The sequence below is a fragment of the Nothobranchius furzeri genome, chromosome 16 (assembly GCF_043380555.1).
Source record: "Nothobranchius furzeri strain GRZ-AD chromosome 16, NfurGRZ-RIMD1, whole genome shotgun sequence".
Classification (NCBI taxonomy): Eukaryota; Metazoa; Chordata; class Actinopteri; order Cyprinodontiformes; family Nothobranchiidae; genus Nothobranchius; species Nothobranchius furzeri.
This window is the reverse complement of record NC_091756.1, coordinates 3,865,743-3,884,160: the sequence shown is the minus strand read 5'-3', so window position 1 is coordinate 3,884,160 and position 18,418 is coordinate 3,865,743. Positions and strand designations below refer to the sequence as shown.

Here is an 18,418-nt window from a genome sequence, read left to right as displayed (position 1 = left end):
TCTTCCTCACTAATACTCTGTTCACCATCGGGTGTGTCATTGTCATCATTTTCAACTGTGTCTTTGTTGTCAGTGGCATCATCTGTAGTAGTGTGTGGTGTTTGTTTATTTCCACTCTGTGCATCCACTTTACTCAACCTTGACTGGTGCACTCTTACTAGAGTCCCCCCATGTCTTACAAATACCACAGCTCCATCCTGCCCAATAACTACACCTGGACCCTTCCACTCTGTACAGTCGACTCGTTTGTAGTATACTTTATCTCCTGCCTCATATTTGTCATCTGTAGGCCTAAGTTGCTTGCGTAGTGCTCTCCTAATCCTTTCTGAACACTCTGCCTCAGTAAATGCTTTCCTGGAAGCATGTAATGCTGATATGTGTTCAGCTACTCTTGCACTTACAGTTGTGCCCTCTAGGGCAGGTGGCTTGTCCAGCAACACCGAAGGAAGGTTGGGGTTTTGTCCAAACACAAGTTGATGTGGGCTATAACCATGTACATTAAGCATACTGTTTTTTGCCATAAGGGCCCAGTCTAACGCAGTGTGCCAGTCGCATCCTCGTTCCTTTTTTACCTTCAGGAGAATTTCTGTAAGTGTCATGTTATGTCTCTCCAGTAGTCCGTTGCTCCAGGGACTATAACCCGCCGTTGTCTTTACCTCAATGTTGAAGTTTTCAGCCATGTCCCGAATCTCTGTGTTGTTGAACTCTCCGCCGTTGTCTGTGTAGAGCCGTTTGGGAGCACCGTGAATACTTATCCAGGTGTGAATGAAGGAGTTGACCATCTCTGCAGCTTTCTTTGTCTTTACGATGCTGCCGGCGCTGAAGCGTGTGAAGTGGTCGATGATGTGAAGGTACCACACATTGGGCTCCAGCTCATGTAGATCCATCGCTACTGTCTCATTATACTCAGAAGCCAGGGGTAGACCAACAGCAGGTCTCGGCTTGGTTTTGCAATATCTCTGACAAATGTCACAGTTACGAACGACCTCTTGTAGAATAACTGCACATTGCCTATCTGTATTACCAGAGCTTTGGATGAGCCTCAATAACTTCTCTGCAGATGCATGACCAAACTGCTTATGAAGCTTCACAAGGACTTTCTGTTTCTCTTTTGTAGACATTTCAGCAGTTACCATGAGAACTTCATTTTCATTGCAGCTTCCTGTGGCATTTTCATCTCTAATGTCCACACAATAGTGTCCCGAACTAGTGAGCTCTAAGGGAACAGGCTGCTTGAACATGACAACGCTGTCATTCTCCATGTCTAGAACGGTCCCTGCTTTCTTGAGAGACGTTTTGCTCAGTAATAGTGGAATGTCAACAGAAACTACTTCCCTTTCAATGTCACATTTCGTTTGTCCAATCTTGGCTGGAAGTTTCACTTTTCTGCTGGAATACACAACAGTACCATCCCCAAAGCGAAATGGTCTGGAGCTGGGGATTTCTGATTGCAACAACTTGTTTACTTGGCCTTGGCTGAGGCCACCCATGTAACTATCTAGCCACTTCTAACCACAAACTGTTCGTGTACATGCCGTATCAATGATGGCTGACCCCAGTGCTTCAGTCAGGAAGATTTCAGAGTCTGTCATTGAGGCTTTTGTGTACAAAGTAATGTTACACTCCTCCACTTTGCCATCCTCAGTTAGCTTTACTTGGTCACCATTACGATGAGCACAGTCTTTCGCCCAGTGATAAGTGCTCTGACAAATAGCACATCTTGTTCGCTTGCCAAACTTGTCAAGTGGGTTGGTACCTTGTAGTGGTTGTCGCTGTCCACTCCGTGACGAAGCACCGCTGTTTCGTTTGTATTTGAAACCTTTTTGCTCCGTAAGAAAAATTGCATCTTGGTTCAGTTGATCTTGGTTCAGTTGAATTCCGCTGAAAACTCCGGCTACTTTTCCTCCGAAAATCCGTTTCAGTGCAGACTTCATAGACGCAAACGTTAAGTCCGTGCACGCTGTCAGTGCAAGCTGTCGACTTTTCTCATCAAGACGAGCTGTATCTAGAAGCTTAAATGCTAGCACAGCGTCAAGCAGCGTCATGTTGTACCTTTTCATCAGATTATAACGCTGTTCAAAGTCTATAATGTAGTCTGCCATTGACACGCTGTGGTTCTTTGTAATGGAGTCAAAACACGAGTAGGCTTCATAAGCGCGGTCTTTCTCTTCTCTCTGAAATACCGCGTCAAGTTTTGCAAGCAGTATTTCCATACCGGCATCGTCGTCCAAATCGTCCGCGGGTATCTCCATGGCCGTTTCTCTGGCTCTTCCCTCGAGCCCCAGCGCCACCGCGAGTGCCTGTTTCTTTTTATCCAGCTCCGTAACTCGTCTCCAGATACTGACTTCATTCTTCCAGCACTCATATGGCCTGGCTTCATCAAGCTTTGGTGGTACTTTGTAATTGGAAGCCATCCTCTGCTACCAATGTTAATTCAAAATACAAGACGACGTCGTCTCATGCCAAAAGCTTTATTCCTCCGCCATTTTCTCCCCGCTCACACAACAACAACTCCCGGGCTTCCAGAACTCCCGCGATACAACAGGTACTCTCGCGATACAACAGCAAATAAAAAGTTAACAGTCATCACCTGCTGCAGCCTGTGGTGCGCTGCTGCGGGTCGGCTGCGACCCAGGAATGAGCTCCCCTGTTCCGCTGGGAGGGTTTGAAACACCGCCATCCTCTGCTGGAGACCGTGGCACGCTGCTGCGCCCCGGTTGTTTATTCTGTTATTGTTACCGGTAGTTGTCTTGCAATGTGAAATGCTTGTTCTCAGATTTTGTAAGAAAAATAATAAAATTTCCCCCCAAAATGCGACTTATAGTCCAGTGCGACTTATATGTTTTTTTTTCTTCTTTGTTATACATTTTATGGCTGGTGTGACATATTGATAGGTAATTAGATTTATCCCATATTACCTTAAAGGACGACACACACAGAGAGAGAGTTTATTTGTAATGTCCATGTGGGCGAATCAACATGCGAGAAGCTGGACTCAACCAACCAGCCCCCACTCTGCTCCAGCCTCAAAGCCTTCACCTCACCAGCTCTGCATACCCGCGGTCTCCATCAGGAGACTAGAATGTTAGGTAATATTTAATCTCCATAACCCTGGAACCTGAAATAAACACACATGACAACAAGGAAGACATTTTACCCTGAGTCCCCAAAATAAATGGAGAGTTAACGCAGAGGATCCGAGGCTTCCCCACGTCACTTCCATGTGCTCCCAGTTCGTCAGGGGCTTTATTCACAAAGGATGGAGGAGAAGGCGGGCCTTCTCAGGTTACAGAGGTTTCCTTGGAAATCTACAATCAACATCCTGGAAATCCACAATCAACATCCTTGACTGCAAACAAGCTTCTCTGTTCAACCTTTCACAAACAGCCACAGTTGGACAACACAAGAGATTCATGAAGTGTTAATAACACAAAATGGGCATCTTTTAGGCCTCAAAAAGGTACAATTATAAAAATACCCAACACATATACTCCGGAGCAACTTATACTCCGGAAAATACGGTAACTAGTTTGGTTAGCTCAGGCTAAGAAACAGGAGCAAAGCTATCTAGGATGATGGGCTGGGTTGGAGTCGGGAGAGGCGGCGATAAGGCTGAAGGAGAGATGCTAGATCTAACCTTACTGACTTTGTCCACAAAGAAAGACAGAAAGCTCTCCCAGTCTGTAACAGAGTGGATGGAGGCTGTAGGAGAGGCAGGAAAGACGATACTGCTGATGGTGTTAAACAGCACCTTGGGGTTCTCTTTGCTCTGGGACACCAGGTTGGAGGAATAGTTTTCTGGGCACGTCCCAACTGAGAAAAGGCCTAAAGGGAGATCCAGGACATGCTGGAGAGACTATGTCTCATGGCTGGCCAGGGAAAGCTTTAGGATTCCCCTGGAGGAGATGACCCAAGCGGCTGGGGAAAGGGAAGTCCGGGACTCCCAGCTTAGGCTAGTGCCCCTGCGACCCAACCCCGGTTAAGCGGCCAAAAATAGATGGATATCTTCCTGACCAATCACAAGTTTGGGGTCTCCGTCACTTTTGACAGTTAGTTATGTAGTTGGGCATGTTTCCATCAGCTTCTACAAGCCCGATAGAGAACCCTTGAGCCGATGCATAATGGTGTTGTGCGTCTTTGCACCGACACAGACCAAAAAGTATTAACTGCTTAACAGTGTGATAAATGCAACAAGATTCACCCATCAACATATATACTGGACAAATAATTGGCCTGATTAATATGTTTTTGATGCCAAATGGGAGGTTCCCACCACCACCATTTTGACAGTGTCACATGTCTTGACATGCCCAGACAATCCAAAAAAGCAAAAAGAGGTGGAGCTACAGGTGGTGTTGTTATGGTTGGAACGAATGAACCAATGCTTAGCTTAGTTAACCCAAGAAGTTAAGAAGTAGCTTCAGGGCAGCTGGGAGCCAACCCGTACAGCCTCATGGCTTCGCGTGAGGCTGTACTTGTGCTGGTCGCCTGTGGAGCTCTAATATGGACTGTTACAATACAAGCAGAACCTCAGACCGATGTGATCGTAGCCAGGCCTCTTACGCCAGCTCATGTTCACTGATCGGAGATCAGCAGGACATTAGATACATGCTAACTCAAAGCTAACAAAAATTTCTCCGAGCATTTTTAGCGCGAAAAATGCGGTTGAGTGACCCCGAAGTAAAGTCTCCAACACCTGTCTATTGCATTAGCTTCTGATGGAAAACAGATGGTGAAGAGACTAGAAAAGATGGACAGATATTCGTCATGCTGTCACTTAACATTCATTGACTCACATCTTGACTCACGACAGGGAAGGCTGTTAGACAAGTGTCCAGGAAGTCTGATCTAGCTCACTTTTAGTTCCTGAAACAGGCACACTGGAGCTTTTTTCGTCAGAGTGCCACTTACAAGGCATGCATTCCTACTACAGGCTACTGCAAATGTATTAAAAATATGAGTGAACTTGTTATTTAAAGAACTATTAGTGAAACAATTAGGGTACCATATTCTATGTGTGATGTCTCTAAAAATCGCATAAAGATTTTATCTGAGTTCAAAAGTGAGAATAAGGAATTAATTAGTCTGAGACTTGCATTTCAACCTGTTACGCCCCTCTGTGTTCCATTGGCATGGCTGTGTGCAGTCTTTGATTCTGCTGAGGGGCATCAGGAAAGAAGCCTGCTTGGTGCAGACATCACCTTGGGAGTTCCTGTGGGTTTGCCATTTCAGTGGGGTCTTTTAAAAGGCTGTTTGTATAAAAAATTTCTCTAAAACTCCCAACATGTCTTCATTTATGTTGCAGTCCCATGGGCCGCATTGTAACACCACCATTTAAGTAATGCTTCTGGGTTTTCTTATTTATGTATAGTTTCTCTGATTTCTGCATATGAAGTTAAAACATATGAATGAAAAAGTAATGTAATGAACTCACCATCTGACCAGGCAGTGCGCTCTAGGAGGAAAATCATTCTGCATACACAGAAGATCTTGCATGGCTGAAGGCAGAATATCTGGCAATAGGAACAAAGTTTGTGTTTGTTATTACAGATACTGATATAAAAGTACCTACTGTATCCTAGTGCTCATGTAAAAATGCTGATTACTGGTTAGCCCATTAGCTCAGACTAGCTTTAGCCCATTAGTCCTACACAGTGGCACCCCCAGATCACTTAGGGGTGGCCAAATGGGGCCAGAAAAAACGTTTGATGTGGCAAACCAGATTGGTCCGTGTGGTAACTCTAGGAGAGCTTAGCCTGTGGCGATGCAGTGCATGCTCCTTTTGTTGTTTTTCATTTTTTTAAAAAACAAACAAGATGCATCAAGCATACTTACCTCAAAATTGAAGAATAAAATTTTTTCAGAAAAAGACATCTCTGTTATTTTATTTTTAAAAACATTTTAATTGCTGTTTTGACAAAAACATCCTCAAAAACTATAAAGATCTAAACTTTTGTTTTTAACTCATTCACTGCCATAAGTCGTCATTTTAAATCCAACCACTCACTGCTATTGACGACTAAAGCAGTCATTTGCATTTTTTTACTGTGTGGGCGTCGGACGAGCCCCCGCACTGTGAGAACAAACATCCCAGCTCTAAAGCCGATCTTCATCCGCATATGTCACACGTCACGTGATCAGGAAGCAGAACATCCATGTGTTAGGAGATCGTTTTGGGCCGCTGCTGTAAAAAAAAAGGTGAGGCGCGAACCGGAAAAGCTTCTGCCGATCACAATTCCACAACGAATTACGAAAGAACGGATAAAGCTCGAAACGTGCAATTCTTCCTGAAGTAAGAGGTGAGTCTTACTCTTTGTTTTGGTTGTTTTGGCGTTGACATCATCCTAGAGCGCAACGTTCTGTGACTCTTAAAAAAACTATGAAAACACTGAAAAACGCTGGCAGCGAAGGGCTTTCTGATCTGGAAACGGCTGGCCGTGAATGAGTTAAAATGGTGAGCAGGAGAAATCAATATTTTTCAATCTGATTATTTGTTTACTCTTTAATTGTATATTTTGTTGGGTTTTACTTTTATGTCTGATAAAGATGAATTTATAGTTTGTGTGAACATTAATAGGATTCATTAAACTCCTCTTTTGAGGCCACTGGGGTGGCCAGCAATTTTTTGGCCTCCCCTTGTGGGCGCCACTGGTCCTACCGACTAATGTTTGGACTTCTACAGGGGATGAAATATCCTGTTAACCCTTTCATTAATTAGTTACAACAATTTAGAACAACCCAAAACTCCCACACAAATAAATAAGACACAGCACGAAACTAAATGGGGAGCGGGCCGGAGCTCTCAGTTCAATCTTATAATTTATTAGGCGCAAGAAAAAAGAACTAACGTTTCAACAGAATGTCTTCATCGGAGTTACCAGACATTCTGTTGACACGTTTGTTCTTGTTTTCCAACAAACAGCCGAATTTATTTTATAAACCAGGCATCACACCTTTCTGAGTCCCTTAGAAAACTCTAACACACCAGGTCATGTTTCATCAGAGCTTATTCATTGTCTCATTAGATTTCACTGTGAATCACCATTCATAATCATTTGCCTTTCATCATCATTAATATAGTAATAAATTGATTTTTTAAACTATATTTTTGTCTCCAAGTCTAATTATTATAAAATGTTGTTTCCCCAGATTAACCAAAGTATGTAGTTTCATCATCAATCCAACATTAAAGGCTCAATAATATTGATAGTCCATATTTTCATGGAATATTACATTTTATTGAATACATTTATATTCTATTGACTATTTATTTAAAGTAACCACTTACAAATCATTAAAATAATATTAAATCTAAAAAATCAACACAAAGCTGATTGATTTTCTGTCCCTCAGAGAGCAGCTGTGATCAGCAGCAACAGAGATGATGGTAGCTGCTGTATCAGCGTCACAACCTGGCGAAACATTGAATATCTGTCATATTTACTACCTACAACTGATGTTTTTAAATCATTCCCAGAAGTTAACTTCAGTCTGCTGCTCATCTGAAATGTTATTATAGATGTCTAGAGAAATCATCCAGTCTGTATAATAAGTGTTAAAATGGCCGCCTACCAGCTTTTTAAAGACAGCATTTCTCAAACTTCATTCCTAAAGCAGTTACTAACATGTCCTTAAAATAATATTATATTGGTAACAAAATAGCTGTTGATGCCTTTAATTTCAGTGATGACTAGTAAGAATAATACTTATACTAGGACCAATGATGTTGTTGCTATGTGAAAATAGGCATGAAGCTATAAAAGGTGTGATTACTGATTAAATGTTAAAAGGGCCTGCCCTATAGAGGTATGGGATTAGGGTTGGTGCTTTATTCATTAGCTCATTAGCTGAATTTATTTGTAACTCTTCTGTTTAAGTGTAATTAAATGGGCTGAATGGTGGTGCAGTTGGTAGCATTGTTGCCTCGCAGCAAGAAGGTTGCAGGTTCGAAACCTGGCTGTGGCCTTTCTGCGTGGAGTTTCAAGTTCTCCCCATGCATGCGTGGGTTTCCTCCAGGTACTCCCCCACAGATCACAACATGCCCTATAGGTTAGGCCAAATAAATAAACATAAATATAATTGCTTAAATTTCGGAATAATTAATGAGAATCAGAGCCACTTGACTTCCGAGCTAGCTAAGGGGAAAGGCCTCAGCCTCACGTTGAGGTTCCCTCTGAAAAACTATTTTCACTAACCATGGATTTGATAAACTGGTCATTCAATGTGATCGATAAGATTTTTTCAACAATGAGAACGGAGCAGGGGGCTCCCCCACATGTCCACAGGGGACACACTCGGTGGGATGTATGTTGGATTCCTGGAGGGAGTGGAAGATCATATGCCTCTGCCAGCTGTACATTGAGGACATCGAAGACGTGTGGATATTCGGCCTGATGATCAATGGATTTCTCCTGATTGGAGTGGGTGGATATTTGGTTTTCTGGAAATTTGGGAAGACGGGAGCGATTGGAGGGCGACCCGCACCCACGGAAAGCACCGTCCGTGTGGAGACTTTTCAGACTGGGACGTTACTCGAGGTGAATCGTAAGCTGGACAATGTTCTAGCTGCGATACCGGTATTAGTGCGCAAAATGGATGTCATCTCGGAGAGAGTCACCGGACGGTATGGACAGGTTTAAAACCCCAAAATTGGATTCACTGAAGGACTGGAAATGATCAGTTTAAAGGCTGAAGGAAGAGAGGAAAATAATCTCAGCCTGACCCAAACAAACCCTTGTTATCTGAATCTGATGCCCAGGTAGCCTTGAGCGGCGAGCACGAAGAAATGCAGACAGATGCTGTAAAAACCCGACCTACCCCCCCACCCCCACCCCCCCACCCCCCCCCGCCTTCGGATTGGTGGACTTCAGCCTGGCGAGGTCATCAACCTGTAGGAGTCAATGTGCTCTTTGCTTCTCCCAAGATCTCCCTCCCACCTGTGACTGTACAGTAGATGAGCGCCATAGATGGCTGCTCTCGCTGGGGGAAACAGGATCCCAGCCTCCCCCCTGCCTTCCTATTGGAGTCTCATGTTATGTTGTGTTGTCTGAAGTCTGTTGCATATCTGTTTGAGGTGTTTTTTTTTTTGCAGAGCAAAGCTGCCCTCCCAGTGGAGGGTAACTCTGAAGTGCCTTTTTTCCCTCCACCTGAACCAATCCTCATGTAACCCTCTCATCTCTATTAAGGTAGCGCGACTCGGGCTGCGCATGACCACAGTCACCAATTCTTGTCATGTGTCTTGCCCATGTATGTCTGATCTCTGAATTGTGTGTACTGAAACTCTAATTTCCCTCTGAGATTAATAAAGTATTGATTGATTGATTGATTGATTGTTAATAATTGTTCGGTCATTTTGACTCTCTGAACTTTAGTTTTGTCTGTGTGTTCGTGCTTGGACAAAGAGGGCAAGCTTTGGTTATTGACTGCACTAACAATCTGATCAGCTCCACAGTTGGATACAAGCGGCACATTAGCTACATGCTAATTCGAAGCTAACGGAGTTTTTCCAGGTGTTTTTAGCAAGAAACATGCAGTAAAGCGACAACGTTGGAGTCATTTTACCGCTTGGTCGTGCGAGTGGGCTACCCCTCAGTCCCCAGAGCTCTTACCTTCTTGGGTCAGATAAGTTAGCTTGTGGCTACGTTGGTTTCATTTGTTCCAACCCTGTCCTAAACATAACAGCCCCAACCTCAGCTCCAACTCTTTTGCCATTTTTAGATTGTCTGGGTGAGACTCGGTCAAAAAAAATCTGTGGTGGGAACCTCCCATTTTTTTGCTGCAACTTTGCCCCTGGCGGAGCAATAGTCAGGCTATGTCCATATTTTTAAATTTTGAGGGTTTTAAGGAGGGATTTTAGGAGAGGACAGCCTGGTTTGGATGTGTTTATTGGCATAGTATCCCACTTGTCACAAGTAAGTTCCCCACCAGTGTGTGAATGTGTGTGTGAATGGGTGAATGACTGATTGTGTTGTAAAGCGCCTTGGGGGGTTCCAGGACTCTAGAAGGCGCTATATCAAATACAAGTTACTTGTCACAGGTAAGTTTGCAGCACAGTGGTTATGAGTGACTGAGTGCAGTCTGCTGTGAGTGTGTGGGTTGCAATGCCAGATTATTCTGGCTTGGTGTGGAGCCTGTACACCAGTCAAAATTAGGCTTGGGCGGTATTGAAATTTTGTTACCGTCCAACTTCACCCACATTTTACCACGGTGTACGGTACTACCGGGACTCATTTAAAAATGATGACGTAAGCCTCAAGTGGAATTACCAAACAGTTGGTTTGGACCTCCACTGTTCAGAAACTGAACAACAAACACTATTCCTAAAACAATAATAACATAACACCCAATAATATTAACAGCTTTTAAAAAACACAGCTTATGGGGGGCGCTAGTGAGATGGATGAAGAGTAGACATGTTTTTTTAAGCACAACTATTTAACCACCTTTTTGAACTACTAACGCTCTTCCATTGTGAAAAAGTGATCCTGTGTCACTTTTTACTTGCACCATCACTGAGAACCAGGAAGGAAACGTGTCCAAGAGTTCACGATGGGCTATCGGAGCAGCCGTGTTTAACAATAGCCACAGCAGCCCTAGCAAAAAGGGTTCGGCTTTGCTGGTGGACCATGAAGACGACGAGCTCCCTTTGATGTGGCAAAAGATGTCAAACAAGCTTCTGCAGTCCATCAATGAGAGGTTTGACAAGTTTGAGTGGTTTTCAGAAGTTGTTGTTGGCCCAGCAAGTGTTACCTGACAGGCTATCCACAACCAAGAGCCAAGCTACAGACCATAAGTTATGCATTAGCCCAATGGAGTGTTCAGTTTTTGATCTACAGTTTGAGAATAAGAAACTATGAGCCAAGCTCTCAGACCTCAAGGGAACATCTAGATGCAAAAAGATAAAAATCGTTGGGATTCCTGAAGGAGAGAAGAAAGGGGGACCCAGAGTTTGTGTCAGAACTCACCCTGAAGCTCCTCAGAGGTGACAAATTTTAGAAACCGGCCATCATCAACAGGGTGCAACGCACTTAAAAGCCCAGACCCCCGGAGAGCACCAGGGCCCACACCATCATCGCCCGGGTGCACTTTGCACAGGATAAAAAAAAAAGATTTTGCGACTGGGAAGGCCGACTACAATGGATCTCACAGGCCACCGCATCTTAACCTTTCCCAACTACACTGCCGACGTTACGGAGCAAGGACGGCGATTCCACGAGATGTTGCAGCTGCTGAGGGAGAATGAGATTCGCCACACACTCAGGTTTCTGGCCAAGCTTCACGTTTACCACCGGGGACAAGTTAAGTTGTTTAACAACCCGGGGGAAGCTAAGACTTTCATTACTGAAAACCTTTAGTGGTGTGACCTTTTGTCCCGCGACAGAAGTTGAGTGTGATAGGATTTGATTAGACTGTCATGCAGGCAGTTTCTGTTTAAAATGTTCTATTAAAACTTTTGCCTAAGATAAGCTTTTAAAAGGAGGTGGTGTTGCACTATTTGCCCGGTTGAGAGTAACCCTGCTTCTTTTGGGGAAGCACTGGGTGGGATTTGTTTTGTGGACGGATTCCATTCATCTTTTTTCTGTAAGCTTTAGGTGTCTGGGTTTTTTTCTTCTTCCCCCTATTTTGGGTTGTGAGACTGAATGTTTAACCTTTGTGTCATAATACAGACAAATTCTAACTCAAACAGCACCTTGGACTCCCGTCCCTGGTTTCTCGGCATGTTCGTGGTCTGAATAGCCAAATCAAATGTGGCAAAGTCCTTTCATATTTGAAATCATTGGAAGCGAACATAATGTTTCTCCAGGAGAGTCATCTTTCAGATACACAGCTAGGATATTAAGAGCTAATTGGATTTTGCAAACCTATCAGTCACACTTTCCACCTAAAGCCAAGGATGTTGCTACTCTTCTGTAAAACCGTGCCTTTTTGTCTTAGTTCCTCCAAAATTGACCCAAATGGCAGGTTCACAATCAAATCTGGGCAAATTAACTCACTTCCCATTACATTAGTCAATATCTATCCTTTTTTGGACAGGCAATCTTCGGCCTCCCCTCCACATATTACATCCGTTCAAACTATCAATAATCTAATGAAATCACAGAAAGCAGTTGACATCTGGAGATTGCTACACCCATGTGATCGGGATAATTCCTTCTACTCACACGTGAGTACTGCTCAACTTCAACAGAGAATTTGGAATCTGATTTTACACTTTTTGAACTAAGAGGCCATTAAATCATTCCCCAGCAGTAAGTCACCGGGTCCAGATGGGTTTGGGCTGGAGTTTCATAAAGCGTTTCAGGATGAACTGAGCTCTTTATCCGTTGAGAAACGATTCAGGACAGCTTTACAAATACAAAACTCCCACCCATGAAGTGGCTCGGGCATCTGGTCAGGATGCCTCCTGGACGCCTTCCCTGGTGAGGTATTCCGGGCACGTCCAACCAGGAGGAGGCGTAAAGGGAGACCCAGGACACGGTGGAGGGACTATGTCTCTCACCTGGCCAGCGAACGTTTTGGGATTCCCCTGGAAGAGCTGGCTCAAGTGGCTGGGGAGAGGGAAGTCTGGGCCTCTCGACTTAGGCTGCTGTGTGACAGGTTTCATATAGCAGAAGCACATGTATTTATTCTGGTACTGTCCTTCATTCTGCGATCTTTACATGTTTTTCAGATGTATATGATAGAAAAATTCAACCCACTGCCCCCCCCCCCCCCCCCCCCCCCCCCCCCCCGGCAATTCTTGGATGTCTTCCACAGGCTCTTCAGCTGCCACAGCACATGTGAGCCGCTCTACAGTTAGGGATGGTTGTGGGTAAAAAACTCATCCTTCTGAAGTGGAAATCCACAACCCCACCTTCCTTTAGACCTTGGCTCATAGAGATGCTCTGTGGTACTCAACTGGAATTGCTACATCTGTGCAAAGCTGGCTCCTGCAGCAAGCTTGAGGAGGGTTGGAGACCCTTCCTTTTATTATTTTGATTACAGTGGGGCAAAAAAGTATTTAGTCAGCCACCGATTGTGCAAGTTCTCCCACTTAAAATGATGACAGAGGTCAGTAATTTACATCATAGGTACACTTCAACTGTGAGAGACAGAAGGTGAAAAAAATCCATGAATTCACATGGCAGGATTTTTAAAGAATTTATTTGTAAATCAGGGTGGAAAATAAGTATTTGGTCAATAACAAAAATTCATCTCAATACTTTGTAACATAACCTTTGTTGGCAATAACAGAGGTCAAACGATTACTATAGGTCTTTACCAGGTTTGCACACAGACTAGCTGGTATTTTGGCCCATTCCTCCATGCAGATCTTCTCGAGAGCAGTGATGTTTTGGGGCTGTCGCTGAGCAACACGGACTTTCAAATGCTTCTTACGGAGCCACTCCTTTGTTGCTCGGGCGGTGTGTTTGGGATCATTGTCGTGTTGGAAGACCCAGCCACGTTTCATCTTCAAAGCTCTCACTGATGGAAGGAGGTTTTGGCTCAGAATCTCATGATCCATGGCCCCATTCATTCTGTCCTTAACACGGATCAGTCGTCCTGTCCCCTTAGCAGAAAAACAGCCCCAAAGCATGATGTTCCCACCCCCATGCTTCACAGTAGGTATGGTGTTCTTGGGATTAGGGATGGGTACCTTTGACATTTGAATCGATCCGGTACTAATTCCCGGTACCTACGAATCGATACCGGTACTTAACGGTACCAATTTTCGATACTTTTGAGTGTTTATTATTTTAATTCTCTTTTATAATTAAATATATATTTTTCTCAATATATAACAATGTTTAATAAATATCACGATAAATAACATTCAACTGTTTGTATTTTAACATCGCCCTTGTAGTTTTATAAGCTGATAATTAAACTGAAGCGAACATCTTTACTGTGAACTAAATTTACTGCGTATCTTCATTCCTTTTGCTGTCCTTTTTCATTTGATTTTTCCTACTGGGAAGCTAAAATTTCCGAGGAGAAAGCGAACGCACCATTAGCTGATAACAATGGTAGCAATAAAAGCTAACATATCAAGCTAACGTTATCTTAAACAGTTTATTTAGCTGCTGGAGCAGATTAAAACGACGATGCCTCACACTTAGATCGTTGTCGCTGGTTTCATCTTCACCCAATCACCCGTCGCATTTAGTAAAGTGAAGCCAAACTTTAGAGCGCATTCATGTTCTTCTAGTCGGAAAGTCGGAGTTCCGAGGAGAAAGCAAACGCACCATTAGCGAAACCGAAGCTAACATATCAAGCTAATTATATTTACCTACAGGAGCAGATTAAGATGAGGATGTCTCACTTAGATAGTTGTCGCTGGTTTCATCATCACCCAGTTACCCATCACATTTAGTGAAGTGGACCCAAGCTTTAGCGTGCGTTCTCTCTACCATGCTGCTCTGTTTACAACTGGTTCACAGCAAGCGACGACAAAACGCTCTTGCGCATGCGCAGCTGTCTAGGCAAGTTCTCGTTATGATGGACGGGTATCGAAACGAGGCACCGTTTGAAATGACGTGAATCGGTGCTCGGTCGGTACTATGGAATTCGGTCGGTACCTTAAAAAGTACCGAATTCGGTACCCATCCCTACTTGGGATGCAACTCAGTGTTCTTCTTCCTCCAAACACGACGAGTTGACTTTATACCAAAAAGTTCTACTTTGGTTTCATCTGTTCACATGACATTCTCCCAATCCTCTGCTGTATCATCCATGTGCTCTCTGGCAAACTTCAGACGGGCCTGGACATGCACTGGCTTCAGCAGCGGAACACGTCTGGCACTGCAGGATTTGATTCCCTGCCGTTGTAGTGTGTTACTGATGGTGACCTTTGTTACTGTGGTCCCAGCTCTCTGCAGGTCATTCACCAGGTCCCCCCGTGTGGTTCTGGGATTCTTGCTCACCGTTCTCATGATCATTTTGACCCCACGGGATGAGATCTTGCGTGGAGCCCCAGATCGAGGGAGATTATCAGTGGTCTTGTATGTCTTCCATTTTCTGATAATTGCTCACACAGTTGATTTTTTCACACCAAGCTGCTTGCCTATTGTAGATTCACTCTTCCCAGTCTGGTGCAGGTCTACAAATCTTTTCCTGGTGTTCTTCGAAAGCTCTTTGGTCTTGGCCATAGTGGAGTTTGGAGTCTGACTGTTTGAGGCTGTGGACAGGTGACTTTTATACAGATAATGAGTTCAAACAGGTGCCATTAATACAGGTAACAAGTGGAGGACAGAAAAGCTTCTTAAAGAAGACGTTACAGGTCTGTGAGAGCCAGAGATTTTCCTTGTTTGAAGTGACCAAATACTTATTTTCCACCCTGATTTACAAATAAATTCTTTAAAAATCCTGCCATGTGAACTCATGGATTTTTTTTCACATTCTGTCTCTCACAGTTTAAGTGTACCTATGATGTAAATTACTGACCTCTGTCATCATTTTAAGTGGGAGAACTTGCACAATCGGTGGCTGACTAAATACTTTTTTGCCCCACTGTATGTTCGTATGTTTGTTTATTGCTCGACTAAACTTGAAAAAACGGCAGCTTATGAAAAGATGTTTTTGCCTGAAAACCTGCATGTTGAGCTCGTTGTTGTGGGCCGACTGCTTTGCCTCAGTGCTGAAAACCTGCTTCGATGAGTTGTGGCTCAGACACACGTCTGGGGAAGGCTGGATGCATATTTCCACTAGAAAAGTGTGTTTTTAATATCAGGCGCCAAACAAGGCTCGTATCTCAGCTACGGCTCGCTCCTCTGCTGTTCTGACCGTCGGCTCCAACGGGACCTGCATCTGTCACTGTCCTCTTTTGTTTGCACAAATTAGCTCATCAGTGTGTACCAGCTCTCATTTAAGTTCTGAAATACTACCAAACTGCAGAAGTTGGGTTCTTTTAGACACTCAGTCAGCAGGTGCACGGGCTGCCATTTTTCTCACCGTCTCTGTCGGCGCGTCTTTTCCGCGCTGTCAGGTGATGACATCACAGTCATGAATTTTATTGAACATATCAAAAATTTGGACAGAATAAATAAAACTATTTAAGTAAAACAGAAAATTCACACATCTGTATCTTTTTACTTATTTGTTAATCCTGGTCTCCTACTGCACCGTTTTTTATGACGGTGTTGGAACTGACACCATTGCTATTTGTTAACACCGGCTGTGTACCGTAATACCGTAATACCTCCCAAGCCTAGTCGAAATGTTGGAAACTAATTAAATGATGCCCAGTTATTGCCAGTTTCATAACATACAACCATTAAAGTATGTTGTAAAATACATGGAAGTGGGTCTATGACTCTGGGCGACGCCATATTCAATGCCATGTTTCCTTCTACGGAAGCCCGTGAGGACAAAATGCATGTACTGATTTGTAAAAAATGGTTACAAACTAGCATTAATAAATGTTATTTTACACATTTACCTCTTCACCTGCTGCCAGTGATGAAAGGGAGTCTGATGTGCTCGTTATTTCGCTGGAGGTTACACTCCCAGAGATTTTTCACCCTAAAGGCCATCTGTTGGTAAGGACTTACTTGAACACAAAAATATTGCTTGCTTGCAGGATTTGTGTACTGCCCCCTATTGCCAGGGAAAATACACACAGTCACTTTAAACCGTAACTTAATAAAGTTAGCCATGTTTGGTACTGCTGGACTCTCACATTTATTGAAGTCTTCCCTCACCCACCAACACCACTGGTAAAGCAAGGTTTTTTACAGTACAATACCAACCATGTACTGGTTACACCATGCATCACTACACCAGTTACTCGATAAAGCTGCTTTTCCACTGACATATTTACTTATTGTTTGACTAATTTGTGGACGAGGAAAATGAGTGGATGACTGAGACCTTCAGTATTGCGGTTCCTCTGTTCTACCACTAAGTAGTGATCATGGTCAGACGTTCTTTGCACAAGTAAAAAATGATAAATATCAAACAATACATAAAATTTATCCTATGCACAACATACACACAGATCTGTGTGTGAGTAATGTTGTTGAATGAGGGTCCTGCCATCAGCTGGGCCAACCCAATTAGGAATGAGTTGGACCAAAGTGTGGAGGAAATGCTTTAAATCTACTGAATACACCAGACCTTACTGAACACACGATGTCCCAAGTGCATTTTAAAATAACCGTACCTTCTTCATTCCTGTCGGTTAAATCGTCTTCCTCGCTTTCTTGTTTCAGAAAGCAGTGTGTGATGTGGAATCTGAAGTCAGCAAAGTGAATTTCCTCAGACTCCTCCTCCCAAGTGCCCCTGGTGGTGGATTTAGCCTGTTTCACGTGACAGCGTGAGAATTCATCACGGTGCAGAAGCAACACTCATTCCTTCAATATAACAAGACCAGATCACCTTTTCTGCAGTCAGCTTCCAGCCAGTCAGCACCTCCTCCACCCTGGACACAAACCTGAAAAGACAGAGTCCAGCTCAGAGGGAGAGCGTCCTCGGGTCATGTATGTCATTGATGACGTCTACATAGGAATGAAAAGGTTCCTAACCCAAACCCAAACTTTAAGAGTAGCCTTGCCGCTCATGTTTGTGTCGTTTCATTCCTCAATATGCGAATGCACAGCACTGTGCGCGCTCCCGCGACAGGACATAAAGAGACATGCTAACCGGGGCTAGGGGTGCTCTTCTTGGCATGACACCTGAACAACTGACTGTTCGGTTTGGTTCTTACCGTTCCCATTCGGACGCGGTGGTGAAGTCGGTTATCTCAAACACCTCTGACTCGAGCTGCTAGAGAGAGAAAGAGTTAGGCCGATTTAACACGTCCGCGTGGAGAAATTTCTCTTTCTAAACACTTTATGAGTTTATTCAGAAATAATCTTACATCGTTGTCTGCAGCCATATTTAACCCGTCTGGTTCCTTTAGGGTAGGGTCAGCGTTAAGTGTTGTTACCTGAGGTTTTTGGGGGGTTGTTTTTCACTATTTCCTGTTTGTCCCTCTTCCTCTACATCTTTGTTGACCACCATGACAACAGAATGTGTATTGTTGCCCCCTAGCGTACTGAATGTGTAGAACAGGTCTGAACTGACGACTCCTCGCCTGGATGAAGGATGTATCGTTCAGTGGTTTACATTTCCCAAGATGCATTGCGGGTCGGACGGCTGATTTTTTAAAAACAATGGCGGACAGTGAAGCGGGAGATGTCGGAGAGGATTGCGCATATAAATGTCAGCATAAACTTGAAAACTGTTAGGTTAAGGGCTTTTTGTGATACATGAACGTTATTTTAGTGTGAAATGTTACGGTAAAAGTGCTTGTAATGCGGTCTCGGCTCGTATGTTCGGCCGCTCGGTGTCGTACTTCTCCCGCTACGTTTCCCCCTGATTTTAATAGAAGTTTGTATTTTAGGGACAAAAGAGAAAACCAGGGACTTTATCAAGCTTAGGGCGGAGATGGACCACATGT

General features: G+C 43.8%; 1 protein-coding gene across 6 annotated transcripts in view; it reads right to left on the bottom strand.

The window, feature by feature from the left end:
• The window catches only part of rab3gap1 (RAB3 GTPase activating protein subunit 1), a 76,065-nt gene extending 58,068 nt beyond the window's left edge, over nucleotides 1-17,997 (bottom strand). For 4 of the 6 annotated variants that reach the window (XM_054734338.2, XM_054734339.2, XM_054734341.2 and 1 more), the window contains exons 1-5: nucleotides 17,837-17,989; nucleotides 17,684-17,742; nucleotides 17,356-17,410; nucleotides 17,141-17,276; nucleotides 5,435-5,513 (exon numbers count right to left, since the gene is read on the bottom strand). In XM_054734338.2, the coding sequence (XP_054590313.2) occupies nucleotides 5,435-5,513; nucleotides 17,141-17,276; nucleotides 17,356-17,410; nucleotides 17,684-17,742; nucleotides 17,837-17,854 (347 nt within the window). In that variant the 5' untranslated portion in view covers nucleotides 17,855-17,989. Of the gene's footprint in view, nucleotides 1-5,434; nucleotides 5,514-17,140; nucleotides 17,277-17,355; nucleotides 17,411-17,683; nucleotides 17,743-17,836 lie in introns of all 6 variants that reach the window. The other 2 variants (XM_054734340.2, XM_054734342.2) reach the window with 1 other exon arrangement.
• Between the last annotated feature and the right edge of the window lie 421 nt (nucleotides 17,998-18,418).